At 43.3% G+C, this 23,981-nt stretch overlaps 2 protein-coding genes across 5 annotated transcripts; one reads left to right on the forward strand and one right to left on the reverse strand.

Annotated features, from left to right (window-relative positions):
- Positions 1–428: 428 nt before the first annotated feature.
- Positions 429–6,216, reverse strand: atp5f1d (ATP synthase F1 subunit delta). The gene is made up of 5 exons (XM_034882334.1): positions 5,957–6,216; positions 4,636–4,789; positions 3,844–3,932; positions 746–875; positions 429–562 (listed from the first exon to the last, which is right to left on the reverse strand). The coding sequence occupies exons 1-4, from the start codon at positions 6,071–6,073 to the stop codon at positions 753–755; spliced, it is 483 nt and encodes a 160-aa protein (XP_034738225.1). The 5' UTR covers positions 6,074–6,216; the 3' UTR covers positions 429–562; positions 746–752.
- Positions 6,217–7,435: 1,219 nt separating this feature from the next.
- Positions 7,436–21,279, forward strand: cbarpb (CACN subunit beta associated regulatory protein b). 4 transcript variants are annotated; one of them, XM_034881783.1, is made up of 11 exons: positions 7,436–7,634; positions 8,762–8,955; positions 9,772–9,844; positions 11,800–11,948; positions 13,706–13,767; positions 14,697–14,859; positions 15,344–15,515; positions 15,814–15,966; positions 17,150–17,390; positions 17,998–18,187; positions 19,280–21,279. In XM_034881783.1, the coding sequence occupies exons 3-11, from the start codon at positions 9,797–9,799 to the stop codon at positions 20,805–20,807; spliced, it is 2,706 nt and encodes a 901-aa protein (XP_034737674.1). In that variant the 5' UTR covers positions 7,436–7,634; positions 8,762–8,955; positions 9,772–9,796; the 3' UTR covers positions 20,808–21,279. The 4 variants fall into 4 exon arrangements, with proteins under 4 accessions (XP_034737674.1, XP_034737675.1, XP_034737676.1 ...); XM_034881784.1 differs by having other exon boundaries at positions 7,436–7,630; XM_034881785.1 differs by lacking the exon at positions 8,762–8,955 and having other exon boundaries at positions 7,615–7,634.
- Positions 21,280–23,981: the final 2,702 nt, after the last annotated feature.

Genomic DNA, 23,981 nt, shown 5'->3' on the forward strand with positions numbered 1-23,981 from the left:
GGATCCTTCTTTTAAGTTTGAAGGTTATATGAAAAATACCATGACAGATCCTTCACGGAAACTGGGGTTGGACAAGAAGTAAAAAAAGAAATCTGATATCTAAAAATGCTCCTGTACAAATCCTTATAGATATTTGCTGCCACCACGTGGCAGAAACATCCTCTACACAGCAAACAAACTGGCACCTTTGGGTTGACTTTTCCACCTGATATGGCATGTCTGCTCAATGAGAAAAACCTCCTGAAGAAAGTCTGACGGCTGTACGTCATGCTACGGGAGGTGGATTATAAACGTTTACAGTAGGTGGATTATAAAACTCTCTGGGAGTTTCTTAGGCATAGTCTTTTTGCATCAAAAATACACATATGATCATCATTAAAGAGCAGAGAGAGGGCAAGAATTAAAGAAAACACCACAACCTCCACCAGCAGGTATTTCCTAATAAATTTATTTTGTAATTTTATCCACTGTACAAAGCAAGCATGGAATCTTCTGGACACTGACGTGACGGAGCTGGAAACACAGATTGACCATTCATTTCCAAAGAAACACAATTGATTACCTAGAGGAGAGGAAAGAAACAAGGAATACAACACATAATGAAAATTACTTATTTTTTCATGTCAATATGTACAGTATATTTTCAAATTGTATTAACTGTGAATACATGCATCCGTTATCCTGTTGGATTAACCTAAATGACAGGACATCTCTCTAACAATCAGATCATGGTGAGGTGTCGTACCACAGGTCTACTCCAGGGCCTTGACGATGGCCTCGTTGGCCTCTATGCTGATCTGAACTTCTGCCCTCGCCGCCTCGTCAGATGTGCCGGCCAAGTCAGACTGGGCCTTTTCCAGGTTGGCCTTGGCAACCTAAAAATAGACGGAAAAAGAGAATATCAAACAATGAAAAACAGGACAGGAAAGTAAATGATATAGCCAACAATTCATGTTAGTTTTGTTTAACATTAAACATCTCATCATGTAACCCCCTCGAGAAGCCTCAACCAGGCCGATTATCCGGTTACTCTGCAAAATCATGGGCAGAAAAACAGCCCGCAAAGCTTATCGCACAATTCTTTTGAGGTAATAACTAACCAATGTAAAAGTCAGAAAAGCAAGACTGAGCAACGAGTGAAAAGAGGGGCGTAAGACAAGCATAGAAAATCCCCACTGCCTCTTAACTCTGAAAGCTCCATTTGTCACAGTAGTGATTAGAAACAAGAAAATGCCAAACATAGCTGGAAGTTAAAGGTCTCCCAGTAGGGATTTGACACATCTGCTATAACTCAACAGTGACTGACCTTTCCGTCCTTATTAACAGCGTGGGCACATGTGCATTTCCACTGCCGAGTGGAAGACGAAGCGGGGGGGGGGGGGGGGGGGGGGGGGGGGGGGGGGGGGGGATACCTCACTTACTGCTATGAAGTCAACTTGTGACAGTGACGCTGGCACAGCCCAAGGTTTGAGACAGACACCTCAGTGTCAAGTGCATAATACCGCAGCCTAGCATTAACAAGAGTGACATTTTGACAGGGATTCAACATTCAAATCCAACTGGAACGCTGATCAGATGGATCATCATGAGCTGGAAGGTGCTCATCAGAAAAGAGGATCAAACTAAATCTGATGTGGGTACAGTCTCTGTTGTCAAAGACCATGTCCCTGTTGGGACTCAAAAGTGACAGGTGTGCTCGCGCGGGGTGCAAGCACGAGATGTTTATGCTCAACATGATCTCTGTTGCAGTACTCTCTGAAACACCAGAGGGCGTACAGACTAAATAATCTGTGATTGAGCAAGAAGTAGTAGAAGAAGAAGAAGAAACTGGAAAATAATGAACCAAGAGGGTCAAGCTCTCCTCTCTAAGCGAAGCTCCCTATGGCGCCATTTTGATATTAGCAGGCCATCACCTGCCTTTCTTTAACCGTCTATGTAAGGAACACAGGTTGCCTGGCAACAGCAGTAAACACATCCATGAGAAAACACAGACGTACCGCAAAACATAACATTTATCTACTATAAATCATTAATGGGACTGTTGTTTATCTCCGAATCACAACGACGGTCTGCCTGCAACACTGTTAAGAACACTCTTTATATGGAGACTTCTATTTTATTTATTTTTTTAGCTTCGATAAAACGGTCTCATGTTTTTCCACACTCTTTTCCCAGTGTGAGATCTCTTTCTAAGCACACATTTAAGGCCGTTTGACTCCCTGGGGTCTGTTTATGGAGAATAACAGCCGTTTGTACAGACCGACCCGTTCTTCCCAGCCAACTATGAAAAAAAATCCAGAGGTGCACAACTGCGCGGGGCCTTTGGGCTGGAAACGACAGCCGCGGGGACGTCATTTTAAGGCGCACGCCCCTCCCGCCCACAATAAAACTAGCTTAACCAGGGTCACCATCCAGCAATTAAGCATGACTCGACAAATTAGATATTCATGCAACAAAGAAAGATCCATAAAGCATGGACAGACCCACAATAGACTGACATTGTGAAGACATCATTTGTCAACACTGCGCGGTCCCTTCTAAATGTTGAGTGAAAAGAACAAGAAGACCGCTTCAAATATTTGTTGCTACCCATTAAATGTCACAAATATTGACTACCTCATTCAAAATATGTAGTATTAGAGCCGAGCTGTAAAGATTCATTGATTAGCTTTTAACTGTTGAATATAATTAGTAAGTTAGTAAATGAATGAGCGTATGAAGTCTTAGTCCAGCTTCCTAAAATGTGAATATTTTCTAGTTTCTTCACGCCTCTACAACAGTTAACTTATATTTTTGAGTTATGAACAAAACAAGACATTTGAGGATGTCATCTAGGTATTTGGAAAATAATTTTCCTGTATTTCATGGAACAAAAAAACTCATCGATTAGATCGAAAGAAAGAAAATTCAGCAGAAAATTAAAGTATTCATTTGTTGCAGCCCTAGATTAGAATATTATAATAAGGATATCAATACAAGTTAAAAAGTAAATACAGGGTTGTAGAAAGCAAATAGAGCCCCTGAACAATATCATCAAAATCAATTAGCAACGCAATAAATACCATTTTTGAGAGACTGGTGTTCCCTGTGTGTTGAGACCGTGTCAAGAAGTTATTTGCTTTTTTATTAGATTCATTTGAACACTGTTCATGTTCTAAGATAGCTGGGGGAGATATTTTCAAAAGTGTGGGGGCTCCTTTTTGGATTAAATAGAAGAAAAGTCTGACTGATTTTTATTGCTGGCAACTGGTATAATGGATTGGTAGGCTTAGTAACTGGTTCTCATCTTCAAGGCAAAGCTTTGTTCAACTTTTAATACATTTTGTATTGTTTTGGTTTACTTTATTTGTATTGGTATGTATTCCTCATATTGTTAGAGTTCTTTTTGTGCCGTCTACGGCTGTGTGTGATTTTGAAAATGGATTCATTGGCTGACAGGTGTAGCCTGAGCTAATGCGTGGACATTAGACATTGGATAGTAGACGGCATGTGAACTCGTGCTACAAATCTGCAGTGCAACCCTTTTATTGGACACTGACAAACCTTTCATTACATGTTTTTGTTCTCATGGGTGGATTAATGTAGGCTACACAAGAAGCAACAAAGTGCAGATAGAGAACCATATGGAAAATCTATTAAAATATGCAAAATTATATATTATAATTTTGATAAATGATATCTTCATGTAGGAAAAATCTACCCAAAAAAATCGAGAAAGTGTGTGTAGATGAGATAAGTATTGGTTAATGTAGCAAATAAAATACTAATACAAACATTCAACAATCCTGTGAATCAAATATAGGTCAAATACATTAGTGAGAGTGATGTTGACATTATACTCACAGCAATGTCCAGCTGGTCCAAAGCAACAGCCTCCTCACATAGCAGTTGCACTGAAGAATCAGCGTTGACTGTTATTGACCCACTGCTCACTGCACACCCACACACACACACACACACACACACACACACACAAGTTTAACTACAAATGCCAACATACAGTCATCTACAATGTGTTTTAAAGATCAATATTAAATATATATTTAAGATTATATTTTTGCATTACAGCTAATGTAGCTTCCATGAGTCTTAACCCCAGACACACTGACAAACCTAGGTAGGCTCCAGAGCTAGCCGCTAGCAAAATCAGATGCAAATCATTTAAGTGTAACATATGGAAATAACACACGTATTGTGGTTTCAGCGTTTCAGAAAGATCAATAATAAAACACTTTATCTTCAAAATATGGACGCTAGCCTGAAATTTGAAAATTGGGGAGAAATTGTTAAAAGATGTACACTAGGTTCTGACTAACTTGGCCATCAATAAGATCTATAAGGACTAGTCATAGCAGATATTGACATTTAAATACTGGGGGGGAAAAAGACATCTAATTACAATGGTTCAAATTATACACATAACTACTGTAAAAATACAATCGACAAAAATGATATTTTGGTTTGCTTTTTACAACAACAAAGCAGTTTGGGCTATTATTTGACTACACAAACGTGGCACTGTTAGGAGGCCCCAAAACATAGAAATTCATTATTCCTTTTACCGGCAGGACAATTTAGTCGAGAGTAGGCCTGACCGTAGTTATTTTTTTTCGTTTTCATAATGCAAAATCTTACCAAAGTATTTGGCAGGGGAGCCGTCGTCACTGAAGACTGTGACAACACCGGGCCGAAGCACCTGCAGGGTGGGTACGTGGGCAGGAAGGATACCGAACGCACCAGTGAGTGTGGGCACGTCAACCTGTTTCACACTGGCCTCTTTGAAAAACACCTGGAGAGTAGAGACAGGGGACGGAGGGTTACATTCACTGATGTATGGACAGTTTGACTAGTTGGGTTGGGAACCGGAGGGTCACTGATTCAAGTCCCCATATGGACCAAAAAGTACGGATTGGTGGCTGGAGAGTTGCCACTTCACCTCCTGGGCACTGCCAGGTGCTCTTGAGCAAGGCACCGTACCCCCCCCCAACCACTCAGGGCGCTGGTTCAGCTGGCAGACCACTCACTCTGACATCTCTCCATTAGTGCATGTATACAGTAGGTCCTGAGCATTCGTGTGTACATCAGGTCTAACTAACAAGGTGTGTACACAGAGTGTAAATTGCAATTTCCCCACTAAGGATTAATACAAAATATAGAAAAAGAAGAAGAAAAAATGTGATGCCTGATCACAGCTGCCAAACTGTAGAATTTGGAACAGAACAAAAGCACTATCAATAGCCATTATAATATGGGTCGGGGGGAAACATATACAGTTGCTCTGTATGTCTGGCACATACTGCAGAATTGACAATAAAGTTGGCTTGACGTTGATACAATTTGTCACCTTTTCATTGGCTTTTTATGAAACGTGGTGCTCTTTATTGGATTAAATACATCAGGCCTGCAGCAGAATGTGAAGTAGACATGCAGCAATGTGCGAAACTGGACTTAAATGTGGAGGAACCGTTCACTGAATGAATGTCAAGGTTAGAGAGCTCTGCATTTAGCTAGCTAACACTCTTGCCGAGGGACGGTTTCACAGTGGATCTCAAACTAACACTCATTTGAAGACAAATGTGCAGAATTCCCAATAGAGTTAGTGATCTGGAAAAGACTGGTGCCGTTTCGCAAACTATACTTTGCCACACTGCTGGCTGGTCAATGACAGTGAATGACAGCTAGCTTAGCTATCGTTAGCAAACTAAGCTAACGGTAAATCCTTTACTGACAATGCAAGCTTTTGCGTTGAGCCTGAACTGTCTGCATGCGTGCATTTGAATACAACACTACTCGTAGCAATGAATACAAAACCATGCATCAGTACAAAACTAATAAATGATACGGAGGCAGACATTTCTGCAGCGTTGCATTTTACCGAGAAACTAAATTAGCCTGTCATGCTAGCTGGGCCCGAGAAGCCTCGCCAATAACGTTAAAGTTAGCTAGCTAACGTCACCTGTGTCGGGGAGGCGAAAGTGAAGGACATCTGCGGGGACCCGGAGACGGCTTCAGCGTAGGAGCGAGCTTGCCTCAGCACGGGGAGAGCACGGCGGAGAAATCTTGCTGCCATCATGTCTGAAAAATCAGATTTTATTTAGGTTCAAGCGAATGACAGAGACCCTCAAACCCTTGCGTGAAGGCAGTCGGTGTGCGCTTGGTAGGACAAGGACGTTGGTAACCTACCCATGAGGCTTTACACTTGCGCTAAGGATGCAGGGTAGTGTAGTTTGTTTATAAAAAATAAATAAATAAACAACAACAGGCGTACAGTCAGCGTTCAATAAGGTTAAGGTTGGTGGATTAAGTGAAAAATTTGTTGTGTGTGACTTTTGACGTTAACCTTCATGTTGTCTTCGGGTCAAATTGATACGTTTTTCTATATCAATGTTCTTTTTAACTGCCCAAAATAACAGGATTGTTTCCACACAACGCTCTTTGGCAAGTACAAGTCTCTACTTTCATTGATTTTGGGATTATTCAATTTTATATTTATTTGAAAACAAATTGAAGTGTTTTTGAAATAGTACAGAGTAAAAGTTGACATATTCCAGTCTGTGATTATCCATCAACATACCTTTCTTTAATTGTAGTCTAAATAATTCCTAATTTCTGCTTTTCTAACTTAAACATTTCTTACAAATTAGGTTTATTGACCATAAATTCCCCAAAAACTCTAAAACTAGAATGAATGAGTAGCGTTACGTAGTATTGAAAACGTCAAATAAAGTGACAAACGTTGAAAAAAGCGTCAAAAGTGTTAAACAAGGGATACAAACGTAAGAAAAAGTGAAAAACATAGATAAAAAGTGTCAACAAAAGTGTTGATTTTCACGGGAAGACAACACAAGGGTTAATTTATAAGTGTAAGTAACGTTGCTTTAACTGTCATTAACAAACGTAGTTTCTGCTACTGAGTCGAAAATACCTTTCTGCTTTCATTTTTGCGTTACATAAGAAAACGTTGGGGGGCAACATTGGGGGAGAGACGCTTATTTGGAAAACGTTATCTCTGTCAGTCCCCGATGTAAGCCCCCCTACATCTACTGTTGTTGGTCTATAAAGGTACTGAGCACGAGTCCCCAGTAGATGGCGTCAAAGGCCTACTATGGTAGGGACCCATCAGTCTGGTCCGGGACCAAGTTTTTGGTGCTCTTTTGTATGCCACTTGTATGGCGGTAAAGACCCCCCCCCCCCCCCCCCCCCCCCCCCCCCCCACACACACACACACACACACAGACTAGTCGGAACTGCGTCAACATTTTGCCACACCTGCAAGCCACTGACTCCATCTAGGCTACTGTAAAATAAATCAATGAACAAATTAAAGAGCACAAATGACCGTATACAAAAATGTAGGCCATATGTAAATATAGTTTCCATTCACTGAAACCCTCAGGCATCCCTGACACTGTCTGTGAAGACTGACTGAGCATTACCAGGCTAATTTGGAAAAACTCTTCTATCACTCAGCTTTACCTCACTCCTTTGCGTCACGTGGTGCGCCTCTGACTGGGTGGTGGGCGTGTCTTAACCAGTGGGGTTTCATTCATAAATACTTTTAGCTTTAAAATCCACATTAAAGTGTTCACAGAAGAGTTTCATGTTATTGGCTTCGGACGCGGCCAGTTGAGTAGGTGAGTGCTACCTTTGCTGCATGCCGGCTGCTCGTGTGCTCGTGTGCTCGTGCAGCCGGTTCCAGTCGCGAGCTCCAGTCGTCTCTGTCGGTGTCACCGGACTGATGAAAATCATGCGCCTGTGAAATATCAAGATGGCATATTTATTAACCTTGCTGCGCTGCTCGGAGTGTACGTTAGCTGCTTTTCATCCATTTCCTTTTTTTTTTTTAAGTTGACTATCGGCTTCATTTCATCAAGTTATGGGATGTGATTTTGTCTCCTTGCAAACGATTTTTATCACTGATAACTTATCAGCCAAGCCTTAGGAAACAGCTGCCAAAGACGAAGCTCATTATTTTGTTCCGGGGGGCATTGCTGTAATGTTACTGAGCATTAACAAACTGGGTGCTTTGATCTGTGCAACAATTTCTCGTTTTAAACAGGTTATTGCAAGGTCCGAAACCCACCATTTCAAATCAATGCTGTGTTATGGATGTACTGTAGGCTAGTATTAATGGGACGAAATATAAGGCTGCTCGAAGCGAAAACGATAACCAGCAATGTAGATGGAAATATAGACGGAAATTTGGCTGAGCATGGCGGGATAAGCCAATGTGGGGACACCCGTGTCTTACCATCTGCTCAGTAACCAATCAATAGAGCAATCTTCAATGTTTGCAACTCCATGGAAGTAAGAACATCTCAACAAAGTAGGCCTACTAGGAAATATTGCTTTTATAGCTTACTTTTTGGTGCAAATATGATTATTTCTCATTATACATTTTCTTAAAGCCTGACAGCAGAGGAAAGGTGTAGCTGTCATTGTAATCTAACTGTAATATTACATTGTTTTCTTAATATTGTGAGATATCTTTAAAGAGCATGTTCTGTTCTTTGCTGTCGGTCCTTGTAATGAAACAGTATTTCATATTACTGAACTGTTGGCTGTATATGGAGGCCTGTCGATGATCTTTGAAGTTATTAAGTTAGTTGCTCTTCAAAGTTGGAGCATTTGTTAAATGCAGGCACTTAGCCTATGTAAGACAGACAGAACAAAACCACAGATATAAATATAAAAGTAATGTCAAACTAATCCACGCAAACTGTATAATTAACCAGTCATTGTGCCGTATGTTTGTTATCAGCCATGCAGCACTGCCGTCCTGTTGCTCCGAGGCCAGTGGACCAGCCCTGAGGGGGAACGTTGCTGCTCAGGCTCAGTCAGCTGGTCGGGCTGAGGTGGCTGAGAGGATGCAGCAAGGGAGCTGAGGAGGAGACTCCTGAGCCACAGCCTGACACACACATCCAGAGCTGCTGCTGCGCACTGCCCTCCATCAGGGTAAGACGCTGGGCTGATACAAAGCAGGATGTGGTACAGTACTGCAAAAGGAAAGCATTCTGGTCACAGCCTGATGTGTTTCCCGTAAGAGCTTTTCATGCTTGGACAGTAGTGTGCAGGGAAGTTAGACAGGCTGGCAGCAAACAGCTCGGGCAGTAGCTTACAGGTTGTGGTGCTGAAGTTCAGTGCTGCAGTGACTGGCAGGCGAGCAAAGAGCGCTGAGTGCTGCTGGCATGTTGCTCCTACCCTGCTGGGTGAGTATCTATCCAGGGTATGTGTGTGGGCGTTTGGTGCAGCAGTAGCTGTATTAATGGCTGATTTGTAAGAGCAAACGCATAGCAGCAGTTGTGTGTGTGTGTGTGTGTGTGTGTGTGTGTGTGTGTGTGTGTGTGTCAGTATTCTAGTGGATGATATAGAATAATGGGTGATGATTTAGAGCCAAGATGCTAGCATTTGCATCTTCTGTGGGATTCAACACAAGCACACGCCGTACACACATCCATTTGGTCTCTGCTGCGACTTGCAGTCTTTAATGGCTGTTTAGATGAAACAAGATCTTTCTGCAGCAAAGGGCATCTTCTATCACATCCTACAGTGTGTCATTGGACTTCCAACATCAATCGTAGACAGCAAAGCTATTCTTTATTCTATGAATTCAGAGAAGTTTTGTTTTATGTTTACACGTGCAGCGTGTTTGTGGATTTATCCACACAGATATAATGCAGTATCTCTAGTGGCTGACTTTGTGTTTTGATGAACTGTTCTGGTAACAGTCACTTCCTTTGTGTGTGTGTGTGTGTGTGTGCTATCTCTCAGGGGGACTCTCTAGTTGGCCTGGACCATGAGCAATGAGTCTACCGTCTGGAACATCCTACCAGAAAACTCTACAGTAAGTCTGCCTTTCGCCACCAGCTTATTCTCAAACTTCCTGTGTGTGTGTGTGTGTGTGTGTGTGTGTGGGTGTGTCTGTGTGTGTGTTACGTCCAGCTCTCCACCAGAACCATACTTTCCCATATAGTCTCATCTGGCCGATTGACTGGCTAATAAAGAACATCCTGACCTGGACCTGACATAATTAAATTTCCGATCTAATCTCATCTTTAATTTCCCCTTGCAGAGAAATAGAAATGTGACATCTGAGTGTAGCGCTCATTAACACTCGCTGTGCGTTCTCCCTACATACGTAACATAACACTCTTAAGATCTATCGCCACTATAAGGGCGTTGTTCTGATATCGACAGCTTGTTTTTCCTTACATAACATTATTTGTCACGTCACTCTGATACTCCATGAAAGAACAAGGCCTGCTGTTGTTCTCTACTCTTCCACTCAAGTTCCTGTCTATCATTTTATTTAAAGCAATTCATTCCCTCTTCTGTAGCCTAGGAACAAGAGAAAGACCTTTTTTTAAATTGGATAAATAAGCCAAATTCAGCTTAAGAAAATCAGAAATAAATCTAGAAAATGCTACGTACAGAATAATATTGACAGGAAAGATGTAATTGGTGAGGAAGGAGATTATACTTATGTACTTATTGTCAGTAATAGCTTGCCATCAGCTTTTTGTGTGAGCTTGAGTGGTGGATTGAATTTGGAATCGGAAGTTTTTCCAATGAATAAAGAGGGGGGGATTTCAAGACGTCCTCATCTGTTGAAACATGTCCATCCTTACAAAACAACATTTGTGGCTATACTATAGCCTCTACCGGTGCTCATTGTGTGTTTAATTCCCTCAGCTGCAGTCCTTCCTGTGAGAGATTTACCATAGCTAAGGTACACTGCAGACAGGTTAATAGCCCTGGTAGTTATTGATTAATTTCTCTGTTGCATTTATAGATTCACTTCATGCAGGCCAGCCAGCCGGTGGTGCTAAATCAATCTTTTAGGCTGCATGGTGTTACTGGGAAGGTAAAACAGCTGCACTGTAAGGTTGTCCAATCTAGGCTGCAGTTGATGCGTGAGGACGGAATTTCTCTGATTACGTGAGTGGCATCCCGAGGACATGTCTCTCTGTCTTATTACAAAAATGTGACCTGGATCTGACTTGAAATGCAGCTACACTGTATCAGAGTTCCAAATGGGAGCCTCGAGTGGAGGATAGAAATGTTTCTACCTCCCTCCCTCAGCTTAGAGAGCTGCCGCATCAGTCGTCAGTGAACAGTTTCAGCGGGTTGATACTTGTGATGAAAGACTTGTCATTCATGTTCGGGGCAGCCGGGGTCAACACAGACAATCATCTGCCTGCTGTTGTTAATAAATCTACTGAAGACCGCATCCAAGCATTCCTGCATTGTTACCGATGCACCACAGTGGTCACATGTTCCCAACCAACTACAGCTACTCTGCAGTCCCGAGTTATCAAGTCTTGCTTTGCTTTACTTGTGCTCTCCCCTTTAATCTAGCACGTGTTCAAATTGTGAAAAACAACAACAAAACACAAATTCAGCACAGGAAGACACCTACCTCTCTTCCTGGTCTTCCCACACTGCCTACTCATGAATATAAGTGGTATTGAGGTCAAATTACCAGTTAATACATCTGTCGGTAGAGTACAATAAAGTTCCAGTGTAGACCTTTTTCACTGCAGACATTTACAAGTCATAGTCTTATTCATCATTACCTTCCTCTACGATCATGAGGTTTATACTACTAATGTTCCATTTGTCTTGGAACCTTATTTATTTCTTTTAAAATATTTATTGTGCCTTGTCTTTGACATTCTCCTGTCCGCTGCTGTATGTGTGAAGGTTGTAGGTCTGTCGACTTTTAAAAACTGAATTGCTCTTTTGGGGATAAATAAAGTTCTTTGAACTTCAAGTTGAACTCAAACTCTGTATCTTCAGGAGATTCCATTTGAGGCCGCGGAGCAGCAAGATGGCTATGTGCTCCTCCTGGTGATCTTCTCCATCTTCCTGGTAGGGACGGTGACCTTCATCTCAGTCTTCCTCATCGCCTGCCGCCGCTGCTGTCGAGGAGGGCAGTGCTGTGCCAGGTGCGAAGCAAAAATGACGCTTTATTATAAGCATTTCACTCTCATCCAGAGCAACTTATGAAAAGTTTAGCATAAATTCAAACTCCAGAACACTGCAGGCCAACAACAGTAATACAATTTAATAACAAAAGCCCTGTAATGATAAGATCACGAAAAGTAGCCAACGTTGCTGTATTGCTTTTCATTATAATACATATTTTTCTTTGCTGGTGCCCCTGTTATTTAATTTCTCGAGACATCTCATGATGCAATCCAACACGCTAGCACCTAACTTTACACCCCTAAAAAAGTCCCTCAAATCAACACCACTCCTGCGCAGGATCAACAAAAACTAAAGATTCTTTGCTTCCCAGAGGTAGTTTAGAGTCTGCACAGGTTGCATGTAGCACACACGAGTACACAAAGTCCATTGACAGAAACTACTCCTCCGTGAGCTCACATGCAACTACTATTTAGAGACAGGCTGGTCCTTACGTTGACTGTGTACACATGCGTAACAGATGAGGCTCATTAGGTTGCAAATGAAGCTTACTACTGCAATTGTCCAGTTTGCTCCACCCAGTGAATCCCGAACCCATCTTTACTGTGATACCATTAACACAAAAGTTAAAGCATCTAAAGCTGTAATGCAGTAGGTGGACATAAAATAATTTTGTTTACTTATAGAATACGATGTAAGCATGTTGAAGCCGGACAGCCCGGTGCATTTACTCACACACCCCTGTGGTGCTGTTATGAAAACACCTAGCTGGAAACGCATTCAATATTCATGCTCGTCTTCTTTGCCATTCATGTGTGGTTTTCTACAGCAGCACACATCATCAAGTGCACTTGAATATATGAGAGCGCACAAGCTAGATGCAGATGGACAGAGAGCACAGAAGCTGAGCAGCAAAGAGGTAAAGCTTGCAGAGGTAGAGCAAGGGAGAATCGGGCAGACTGGTACAAATGATGAGCGTAATGAGATTTCATAGCAGCCATCGGCAGTGATTAATCTCACATCTCAACCCAGCCCCGCACGCACACGGAGAAGACACACACAGTATGAGGAAGCGTTAGCCACAGAGGAAATGAAAGACGAGAAGAAGCACAGATCTGTGTGAACAGAGAAATCCCTGAAGTCAATTTACACACACACACACACACACACACACACACACACACACACACACACACACACACACACACACACACACACACACACACACACACACACAAATCAGATGGAGTGAAGTGTCTGAGAAGACCTTTGTGTTTCTTTTTTCTGCCTCATAATGTAAACACAGAGATTAAAGAAGCATGTTTGGAGATCAGACGCAGTTAAAGAACTTAAAAAGGACATTTTTAAAGACAGAATATACTCAAATAATGATGCATGCTTCATCCCCTAAACAATGTGTCTTTCCTCTGTGCTCCTTAAAGATGAGTGGACACATGCAATCCAATAAAGCACCATACTTTATCAGTTCCCGAGGTCCCCTGGCCCTGAGGATTATCAAGTGACTGACAATTATTTAGGCCCTCATCGATTAGCTAGGCAGGCAGCCATTTACACAAACAGCATGGTGGACATTCGTTCCTATGGCAGTGTCCTTATACACTTGCATTTTTAAACACTGAACAGAAAGATCAAACTGTAACGCCGCTGAACACAAAGCCCCAGTGGCTGCTTCCATCAGTGGGGTTTGACACATGAAAGACAGACATCGGGGGGAATCAAGTCACAGCATTGATCTGAATGTTTCTGTGCGCCCCAGGGCCAGCGATGACCCTGAGAAAACCAACACCACCTACGTGGAGGACTCTCAGCCCACCCATGGTAAGAGAAGAATGGACAAAGAGGAAGAGGTGTGGGGAGGGAGGGATAGGGGAACAGAGAGAGAGGGAGGAGTAATGGAGACAGAGGGATCGGATTGACGGAAGCAGGGATATTTTATCACCATCAGCACGAATGTGTAATGTCTATTCCATTAAACTATTGTGATCCCAGTAAAATAAGTTTTTACGTAGCCGTGCCCATTCCTGGAACACATTTTGACATTTTTTTGGACCAGTGAATGCACTCCGTCTAAGATGGAAATGATTTATTGAGAGGCAGCATCAGTTTGCTATTGTCAGGCTTTTTGTTTAGTTTTTCAGTCAGCTTGCCATATTGCCATTCTTATCCTCCACAGAGGTGTCTGAACATCAGATGCTTCACTTCAGTTAAAGTCCGTGTAAATATACAGTGCAGCAGACATGGGCTGACTTGGGACAGACTTGGGGTTGGGAAGTGGAAGTGGGGTTGTTGTGGTTCACGGCTGGTCAACTGGGGCACCTCCACTTACAAGAGACTTTTATTTGAGCTACCGCAATTCTGCATATATTAGATAAAACATCACCTATTACTTGATCCTAAGTGCACCTGCATAAATGTAAGAAGAAAAGAGTCTACAGCCATGCTAGCAGCTCCGTGAGGCTGTACATAGACACAGAGCTGCTTTGAGCTAAATGTCAACGTCAGCAGGCTAACATGCTCACATTAACATCGCTATAATGGTTATGTTTAGCAGATATAAAGTCGACCTGGTTCACATTTTAGTCGTTTGCTAATTAACACTAAATGCAAAGTACAATTGTTTAGTTATTTGTTTATAAAAAAGTAGTTTTTGCGATTGAACGTCCTTGATATATTTCACTGAATGACAATAACCTTCGCCCATCTATCTGTCTGCCTCCTCTGTCTCGTTCCTGTTGTATCTCTGGTAGAAATCACCATCAGGGTGGATGACTCAGAGTGCATTTCAGTGGCCAGCTCTCACGACCAGGAGTCTGAGCGCTTCCTCTCTACGGGCACCACAGGCCGCCGCGTCTCCTTCAATGAGGCTGCCCTCTTCGATCATGGCAAGAAGGCCCAGGAGAAGGGCCGCAGGTTAGAAAGCAAACATACACACAAGCCCACATTTGCAAAGTGCTTTTTAGTCAGTGTTTAACTCGCTTTAATGTCCATGCACTCCAGCTTTACTGCTTTCTGAGATCAAAGGATTTTCCCATTAAACTTTGTCCATTTCTCTTCTATGTTAGTTTAGGGTTAAGAATTAGTTCAGAATGTGTTATGTATGCTGTGGGCACAAAGAGCTCTCACCCTTAGCCATTATTTCACTGCCCTACTTTTCTCTGAAAGCCCTGAGCCTAATGTGCAAATTCTTCAAAAGGATTTTTTTTCTGTGGGGCTAAAAGCAGAATCAAGTGCAGCTCTGATTGCTCTGAAGTCAGATATTTCCCATTGGCAATTTGCTTCTTGTGCAAGGATAAGCTCCATGATATATTACTAATTGAGAGTCTAGGCGATTCATGTCCCATCTTTTAGGATTTCATATCTTTTTATTTAATTAACTCTTTGTTGTTCGCTGCAGGTACACTCTGACAGAGGGCGACTTCCACCACCTGAAGAACGCCCGGCTCACACACCTCCACATCCCTCCCCCGGGCCTCAATATAGTCACTATCCATGAGTGCGACTCGGCCGAGAACAGCATCACCATGACAACGCGCCCTGTGGCTAAGTCAGCACTTTCAATCTTCCAGGTGACAGCTTCCAACCTGCTATTAGTCCTGATGCATCGTTAGTCTTTCAAACAGTAATCTCTGGGGTGAGGGCAAGATCGGGGATCTCTCTGCTTGCTCAGTTTGATTTTCCAGATGTTCAATTACTGACATCTGGGGATGTAATTCCATCATAAATGCTAACTAAACCTCAAAACAAACTTTAGAAGTGGTGCTAACTTACTTCCAAAAACTGGATTAATAAATGTAGCTTTGCAGAAAACATGCATGTTCAACAATAGATTAAAAAGTGTCATGTTTTGTGTGTGCTCCCCTTTAGCCGATGCTGTGCCCACTACCACAAACGGCGTTGACCAGCCTGAGCGTCAATCCCAGCTGTGTCCTCCCCGGAGATGCTTTTAACTCTGTGGTGGACACCAGTTTCAGCAAGAACGCTATTGCTCTCAGCGTTAAAGAGCCAAGCTCCAGCTCTGTAAGTGACCTCCAACTACTGTCATATGTATTGCATCAGAATCAGTTTTATTGCCAAGTAATTTCTTACAAGGAATTTGCCTTGGTGTGTGTGTGTGTGTGCACACACGTTGAACATTAATATGAATATGAAGTATTAACTTACTGTCAGTATTGTAGTACTTGAGATTGATCTTGGTCCTAAAGACCTAAGATTTAAGACAAATTTCTCGTCTTGGTATCAATCACATTTGTACTCGGTCTGGAATAAAGAGGACTCTGGATTTTATTTCAAGACCACATCTGCAGGGATTTTGCTAAATTGCCTGTACATTGTCTAAATTAAGCCTATGGGGCCTATCTTGCACCCGGCACAGCCCAAAGCCCAACGTAAGTGTCTTTGCTAGTTTAAGACCCACGCAGTTGTCAATTTCCCGTCCAGCGCTCACTTTGTTTAAAAAGCAAAGGCTACCGAGTCCATCTTTGCTTCCATGGGTGTGCCGGTCTTACAGGGAGGGGTGATCAGATGAATTCTAAAAACCTTGTCTAAAGTCAATAGCGCATCATTTCACTGTTATTTTAACTGTGCCTTTGTAAAATGTGCCTAGGCTTGTTACACACACAAGGAAATGCACCAGTACACAAATATTCAATAGATTACATGTAAAAATATTACAGTACAAATTCGCCATCATGATAGCAATGCGCCAAGGTACAAACGTGATTGATTTATTGCATGTTACGCCCAAAACACACCTAAAAATTAATGAAGACACTAATTACAACCCTTTTAAACTGGGTGGTCTGACCCTTTTTATCTCCGTCAAACTAGCAAAAGTGGATTTGGACATGCCTGACATGCACCTGCACCAGTATGGGCCCTCACAAGTATGGGTGTGCATACAAATGACCTGCAAGAGCTCATGTTGGGTCATGTGGAAAAATGCAATATATATGTCGAAATGAAGTATGTTGAGTTAATCATTTGGAGAGTACACCAAATGGCAAAGTTGCCAGTCAACCAGTGAGTCATCCATGAGGACATTAGAGGGTCAGGGAGCCTGAGGGGAGGACTAACAAGAGTGATGGTTGATGGGCAAACAAGGAAGCCTTTGTGGAACATCCCTGTCAGAAGGGATTACGTACACGGCACTAGTCATGCCAGGGTTTCTTACTGACCACGTTTCTTTCTCTCCCTTTCTTAGATCGAGGCAATGGGAGCGGGGCCCCGGGGCAGATGCAACAGTTTCAGTGTCGGAGAAGGGGCCGCGGTGAGGAGCGATGGTGCCCCTCACGCTGGCGGCGGTGCAGGAAGCCAGGGGCCCATGCTGCAGTTCTTCACTAAACTGCGGCGCCATGCTAGTCTGGAGGGGGCCAGTCCCTACTTCAAGATCAAGAAATGGAAGCTGAACAGCAGCCAGAGAGCCTCAAGTCTGGACACCAGAGGTAATGGATCCTTGGGGGTGTAGAGTATTTCAGAAAAAAAACTGTGCCAATTCAGCAACGAAAGTGCAACAACTCTTCAGGACTTTTTGTAAAAAAAAAAAAATCACATGAGAAAGTAAAGTTGTGCTGTCGGCAGTTTCTTTCTTAGATGTATTTCCTCTATTTATTTTTGTGTTTAGTATTTTTGGCGATACTCTCTTGGGTAAACAGACACTGGTTAAGCAGGGGGCTCCAGCAACCAACTGCGAGATGTCTTTTGGCTGCTAAGACTCGGAAATACACACACACACACACACACACACACACACACACACACACACACGGACAAGACAGATGGCTCAGTGACGTAAAGTTTGTCATCCAAGTCAATTTGAGCCCATGAGTACATCCTCTCTTCCTTCATCCTATATACACACTTTTCCCCATGCTTCCCCAGGCTTAATCCTTTCAATCATACTGATCACCAAAAAAAGATCACATAATCCCCTCAAAAAACCTCAACAGTTGATGGAAGCTTTCTCCCAAATTAAGTGTCACTTTAATTCTGCCTGCTGTCACACAACTTGTACCACTCAATTCTCTTTCCCCCATGATTGTTGTGAGCCAGGCTCGCCAAAAAGGAGACAGTTCCAGCGCCAGCGAGCCGCCAGCGAGAGCATGGACCAGGACGACAACGACGCGCACCACATAGACCTCATCCAGTACATCGCCCACACCCAGGACATCACCTACTGTCCCAGTCACCCCACCACACGCCTCCTCTCACCTCCATCCACACCACCCCCCTCCCTCGGCAGGTATTTTTAATTTCCTTGCCATTCATCCCGTTCACTGCTTTGCTGCCTTGCACTCATTTCTTTACTGCAGCTAGAAAATGTGTAGTAATGATACATGGTAGAATATGTCTTGAAGTCCCAATTTTCCACCACTTTGCCTCAACATACAAAGTGTGCTTTTTTAACGCCCTTGCCAAAAACAAATGTCAGAGTCAACAAAACTGAACTATAAGAAATTGTAGAAAATTATGTTTGAAAATTTTCCACTTGCCTCCAGACAAGTTGTTTTGCTGTCACATCTTATTAGATTAAAACACAACATGCTGTGTAACTTTAAATACTACACAACCACAGTCTGAGTTGTATCTAATGCCTGTAAACAAGAACCACTTTCACGATTTGGAGCCAGATGTAGGGGATTCTCAGAGTGCACTTTTTTTGGAGAAGAGAGGAGAATCGGGACCCATGGTTTATACTGGCATAGTAAACCATTCCATTGCTGACATGGTCTGATAAAGTCATTATGTCCGCAAAAGTGCAAGGGCCACTACTTCTTTATTTTGTTATTTTAGGTTTGCAATCATAGCAATGTAGATTTTGTCCATTATTAGATTATATAACAAAAATAACCAATCTCTTTTAGTAATTTCTTATATAACCATTTATTTTCCTGTACTGAATATTAGATTAAACAAAATCCGTGTTTCCTGTCTATGTTTGCAAATGTTTGTTGTTGAAAATAAAAGCCATTTCCTGTAGGCCGCTGTGAGCTCCGAAATTTGATGATCCTCATCCTTTTTATTGCTAAGTTTATTGCTACTGATATTGCTCAAGTGGCACTTCATACAATATGTATTCTTTCTGGAAATTCTGGGAATTTTCAGCGCGTGCATGCCATCCGTAATCAGCCACGTTAAGTTTAAGGACATGCAACAGCAGCCATTGCAAGTCATGACAATCATTCTGTGCACTGTGAACATAGCCATGTCTCAGATGAATGTGGTATTAAGGTAGGACACTGACTCTTGTTTTGCATGTCTGTGTGTTTCTCCTCCTTCTCTCATTACTATTTTCATTTTATCTCATCTCTCCACACCTGTGTGCACACTACAGGTTAGAGGTAGAGGTGATGGTGGAGCCCAGCTGCAGCCATGGAGGACCAGGGGTGATTGGCCTATCCCCTGATCCCCCAGACGAAGCACTGTCCCTAGCCAGAAGGGAAGGTGCAGACCCATCGGACCCCCTAGAACCCCAGGACCCACAGTCCCATTGCAATGACATCTGGACCCTACGTGCGACACTGGAACAATACGCCGCCTCTGATCAGAGCAGCAACAATGACAGGAACTCTGTCTGCAGTGATGTTGAAAGTGTGTGTTCGCTGGGCGTGCGCACAGAGACAGAAAGAGGAAGGCTGCTCAGTTACCTGTCCCAGGATTTAGGGGACGAGGCAGAGGACGAGGAGGATGACAAGGACATTTCGATGTATATGGATGAGAGTTTGGGGGTGAAGGAGGGAAGAAAGAGGAAACAGGAAAGCACAGAGTCAGAGCGAGGGAGCAGCGACGGAGAAACAGGGACTCGTAAATTGCTGCAGATGGACAGCGGCTATGCGTCGATAGAGGCTCCTTCTCGTGGTCCAGAAGACCTGCGACTTTTTGGGAGCTTTACCAGCAGCCCTAAGGACAGAACCGCCCATGAGAAAAGGCACCACTTTACCAACGCAGGGCGGACTGGCACAATAGGCGAGAGCTTTGAGTCTCATCTCTTTGAGGAGGAGCCTGAGGAAGAGTTGTTGTTGGGTGCCAGTGGAGGAGTTTCTGTAGAAACAGGTCCTGGTTCCCTGAGCTGGTTCCCATATGGTCAGATGCTCACACCGCGAGAGGCTGCGCAGCCATCACCTCAACCGCCGATGCTGCACCGGCGAGACTACAGCATAGATGAGAAGACGGACGCCCTCTTCCACGAGTTCCTCCGCCACGACCCTCAGTTTGACCAGCAGGAGTCACCGCTAAGGAAGCACCGGTCCCGAATCCACCTCCGCAAGCAGTGGCAGCGCCACAAGCAGTGGAGTGACCCTGGTGTCAGACACTTCCAGTCTTCTTTTGACAGACAGCGGACCCCACTACGGAGGGGTGAGAGTGTGAACTACCCACTGGACACAAGCTACCACAGTACGCTTCCCCGCATTGTCAGTGCTCCAGACGAGGAGACCAGCGACAGGACCGGCAGCACTCCTGATAGTCCGAAGGAGCCCACAAATACTAAGAGTGGGGGCAAGGACAGGGAGCAGAGTCTCACTGTCAGTGACACTGGGGACCATGCCTCCTCCTCCTCTCCTCCAACACCTCATCATCGCTTCATCTCAGAGAAAGATGAAAGGCCAGGGGCACAGCATGAGCCTCAGGAGGACAGCAAACAGTCTGGACTCCCTCCCGAGCCCCCGGACGAGCGCTTTCCGCCTCAGCTGCCCGACTCCTCGGGCTACGGCCCGCAGACCATCACAGCAGAGCTCACAGACAAACTGGCTGCTGACCTTGATGAGAGGCTGTACACGGGCCTTCGCAGGGCCAAGGGCACAGCCACTGAGTGTGTGACGGTGGCGGCCACACACGCTACTCCGGACCACAGCCCAGTGTAGCAGGGCTTCGGTCGTCCTCCTCGGCAACCTCATTCCTGCTGAAACACACTTTTCTTCCCGTTTTTGATGTGTCTCGCCTAGTTTTCCACTTCTCTGTGTACAGCTTGATTGGTGTGATCCAGGCCCATTAACACACTATAAAAAGTATGCTTTAAATCATTATCTTACACATAGCTGATGCACTAGAAATGCAGTCAGTCTGTCTTCATGCCTGTTAACATTACAAAGCTTTTCAACGTTTTACATTTTTTATTGATATAGAAATATTCATTTGAAAATAATAGACATAGCTAACGTATCAATCACCATATGGTTTCAGTAATAATTGTTTCTGTGTCTATTTCCATCTCTGCTGCTGCCTTCCTGTCTCTGCTTTCCAGTATAAATAAGTGAAGCTGAGGGCTAATATGGCCTGTGTACTTGTTGATCCACTGTGAAACCAGGTGCTATTAGAGGAGAAGAAAACTACAGATCTGGACGCAACAGCTAGTCGCATGACCATGCATTGGTGGAAAAATAAGTTGCTTTGATCACTGTTTGTGGTCTAGAAAATTATTTAAAATACCAGCATTAATCAATTAAAGCTACATGAGGCATACGTAAGTTGTTGACGCTTGAGGTTTAGATCAGTAGTTCCCAACCTGAGGGTCCATAGAGAAGTCTGACTATATGTTTTAATGACTATTTTGTTTGGTTTTGTCTTCAGCAATCAGTACTTAAGGAAGACTCTATCGCGCTAACGCCATTTTCATTTAATGGATATAGCTATAGTAACTAGCTACTGTATGTTGGAAGATAATGGCCCCATTATTAATCCTGCACACAAAGCTCTGATTGGTGCATTGTTTCTCCAATCGTGGTACACTTCCCTCAAGTCAGTAGGTCATTGGGTCACAAGTAGACATTACTTGGTTGGAAGGGTACACAAGCCAAAAAGGTTGGGAACCACAGGTTTAGACAGATGGACGTAACAGTTAGCAAAGGCCAGAACATTTCTCATAAAGTGTTCTTTTGAAAAGGAAGATATCCTTTTATCCTAACTACGGGTCATGATGACTGGGCTTGACATTTGTTGTTTTGGACTGAAAACGCTTCCCAGCTATGTGACAACTTTGTGTTGTTTATTGTTATTTTATATTATGAATTGTAATATATTTTGGATCATCTGCATTGACTAAATGACAATGAAAACAGAGCGTGGCATGCTTGAAGAGGAAAGGTTTAGAACTAACAAACCACTAGCACTCCGGTCACAAATATCACAGTAATCTCCATGAACTATAAGTCCTAATGCTCTTTTAGTTCTAGGGAAATGCACTCTGTCCTAACAGGGAGAACAAACACTTGTCTTGTCTAGCCTTTCTTGTCTTTGTGCACAGGGTTTACAGCCATGAGGTAGGCACTTACATTTAAGCTTTTAGACAAGATGGCTGCCCTCTAAGACATTTGGTGTATATTTAATTTAAAAAAAAGGCATGCTTTCTTGTGCATGGGGCTCACAGAACAGGCTTTATTTGTCCGCTTCTGACATTCTTGTTTTCACCTCCTTCTCTTCTTCTCCTGAGAAAGTTGACAGTGCAGTAGATGTCTCCTGTGGGGGGGCAGAGGACTTCACATCCTTCCAGCTTATAAAGCCAGACCGCACAAAGAGCCATTGCCATTCAAATGGCTGATTATGGCTTTCAAATCCATTTTTGCTCACAGATCTCTGCTTTTACATCCTCAGCGGTAGCAGCAGGTTGATTGTAATTCAGTTACGCTCATAGAATCTCATTCTCAGAGGGGGCTTTGGGGCTTTCCGTCTCTCCCACGTGCAGTGAGGGGAACCACTGCAGGAGATGGTGTTGAATATAAATCATAACAAGATAAGGATTTCCGCATGTCGTTCTCTGTCTCCCTTTCCTCGTTCTTCGAGGCTGTTACCATGCAGTAAATTGAAATCACCAAATAGAAAATAGGGGAGAAAAAAAATCTTTCTTTTGTTTGGGTGTGATGGTGATGCTCCTTTCCAGCCTGCCCAAAGTAGATCTCTCTCTCTCTCTCTCTCTCTCTCTCTCTCTCTCTCTCTCTCTCTCTCTCTCTCTCTCTCTCTCTCTCTCTCTCTCTCTCTCTCTCTCTCTCTCTCTCTCTCTCTCTCTCTCTCTCTGCTGCGTAACAGGAGTCTCCTCTTGTGGCTAAGTGCAGAAGCTGCGTTCCTCATTATAACTAGCAACTGACATAAAAGGAGGGGAATTTAAATAAGGAGCAGATGTGATGTAGATACCCCCCTCCCCACATACTGTGGCTGTATGAGGACACACGCAAAGTATGTCACCATGGAGAAACACAATGTGCTCTGCAATCAAACCACATTCTTTTCAGGACGGTGCTAATCAGCATAAAGAAAATTAAATCCCCCTCTCAGTTATACTGGACCTGATGCAACCCTGATGATAAGTTCCCCAGCATATTCTGAAATTTGGCTTTTGAAAATGGGAAGACAGCTGTTTTTTTTTCAAAGATTGAAAGCCATGATGTCTTCTAGATGAATCAGTATAAGACATGACAACATTACAGCAACTGCAACCGAGTTGTAGTCGAGTCACCAACTGTGGAGTCTGTGTCAAGTCTCAGGTCCCCAGTGTTCGGGTCCGAGTCCAAGTCTGAATCACCAAAGAAGAATCCAAGTTGAGTCACCATTACTTGAGTTTGAGCCTGAGTCAAGTCCAGTGAGTAGCTTTGTCTATTACATACACAAAAAGTCAGAAACTTCATCCAACTTCCGAGTCCAGTTTCATAAATCCTTGAGTCTGAGTCATCATTGTGCAAGTCGAGTCCTGAGTCTTAAGAATAGCAACTTGAGTCACACTCAAGTCCGAGTCCAGGACTTGAGTACCCCATTACTCCAACAATCGAAAGAAAAAGGCTTGAGGGGTTGGTTTTCCGCTTGTACAACAATTAAACATTACTGTGTATACAAGTACAAATGTCTGAGGAGCTAAACTAAATGGATGTCCTTTTATTAGGTTTAGACAAATGCTCTATAACTGGGGACGCTGTGGTCAATGGTGTTTGTATACTAACCAGTAGCCTGTTTAATGCCTGGATGCATAGCTGTGTGTGTAGGTCTGCATGAGAGTTAACATTTTAGTACAAATCTTTGTTTTCTCAGACTTACGGTACAAAATGGTCCAT

This window comes from Etheostoma cragini, chromosome 9 (genome assembly GCF_013103735.1).
Source record: "Etheostoma cragini isolate CJK2018 chromosome 9, CSU_Ecrag_1.0, whole genome shotgun sequence".
Lineage (NCBI taxonomy): Eukaryota > Metazoa > Chordata > Actinopteri > Perciformes > Percidae > Etheostoma > Etheostoma cragini.

Excerpts from the sequence above, each read along its gene's own strand:
- atp5f1d (XM_034882334.1), bottom strand. The coding sequence starts at position 6,073 with ATGATGGCAGCAAGATTTCTCCGCCGTGCTCTCCCCGTGCTGAGGCAA. Across the intron at positions 3,933-4,635 it reads CTCCCCTGCCAAATACTTTG|TGAGCAGTGGGTCAATAACA; the intron begins GTAAGATTTTGC and ends GTGGGTGTGCAG. Across the intron at positions 876-3,843 it reads TGGACCAGCTGGACATTGCT|GTTGCCAAGGCCAACCTGGA; the intron begins GTGAGTATAATG and ends GTCTATTTTTAG.
- cbarpb (XM_034881783.1), top strand. The coding sequence starts at position 9,797 with ATGAGCAATGAGTCTACCGTCTGGAACATCCTACCAGAAAACTCTACA. Across the intron at positions 9,845-11,799 it reads TCCTACCAGAAAACTCTACA|GAGATTCCATTTGAGGCCGC; the intron begins GTAAGTCTGCCT and ends CTGTATCTTCAG. Across the intron at positions 15,967-17,149 it reads AAGAGCCAAGCTCCAGCTCT|ATCGAGGCAATGGGAGCGGG; the intron begins GTAAGTGACCTC and ends TCCCTTTCTTAG.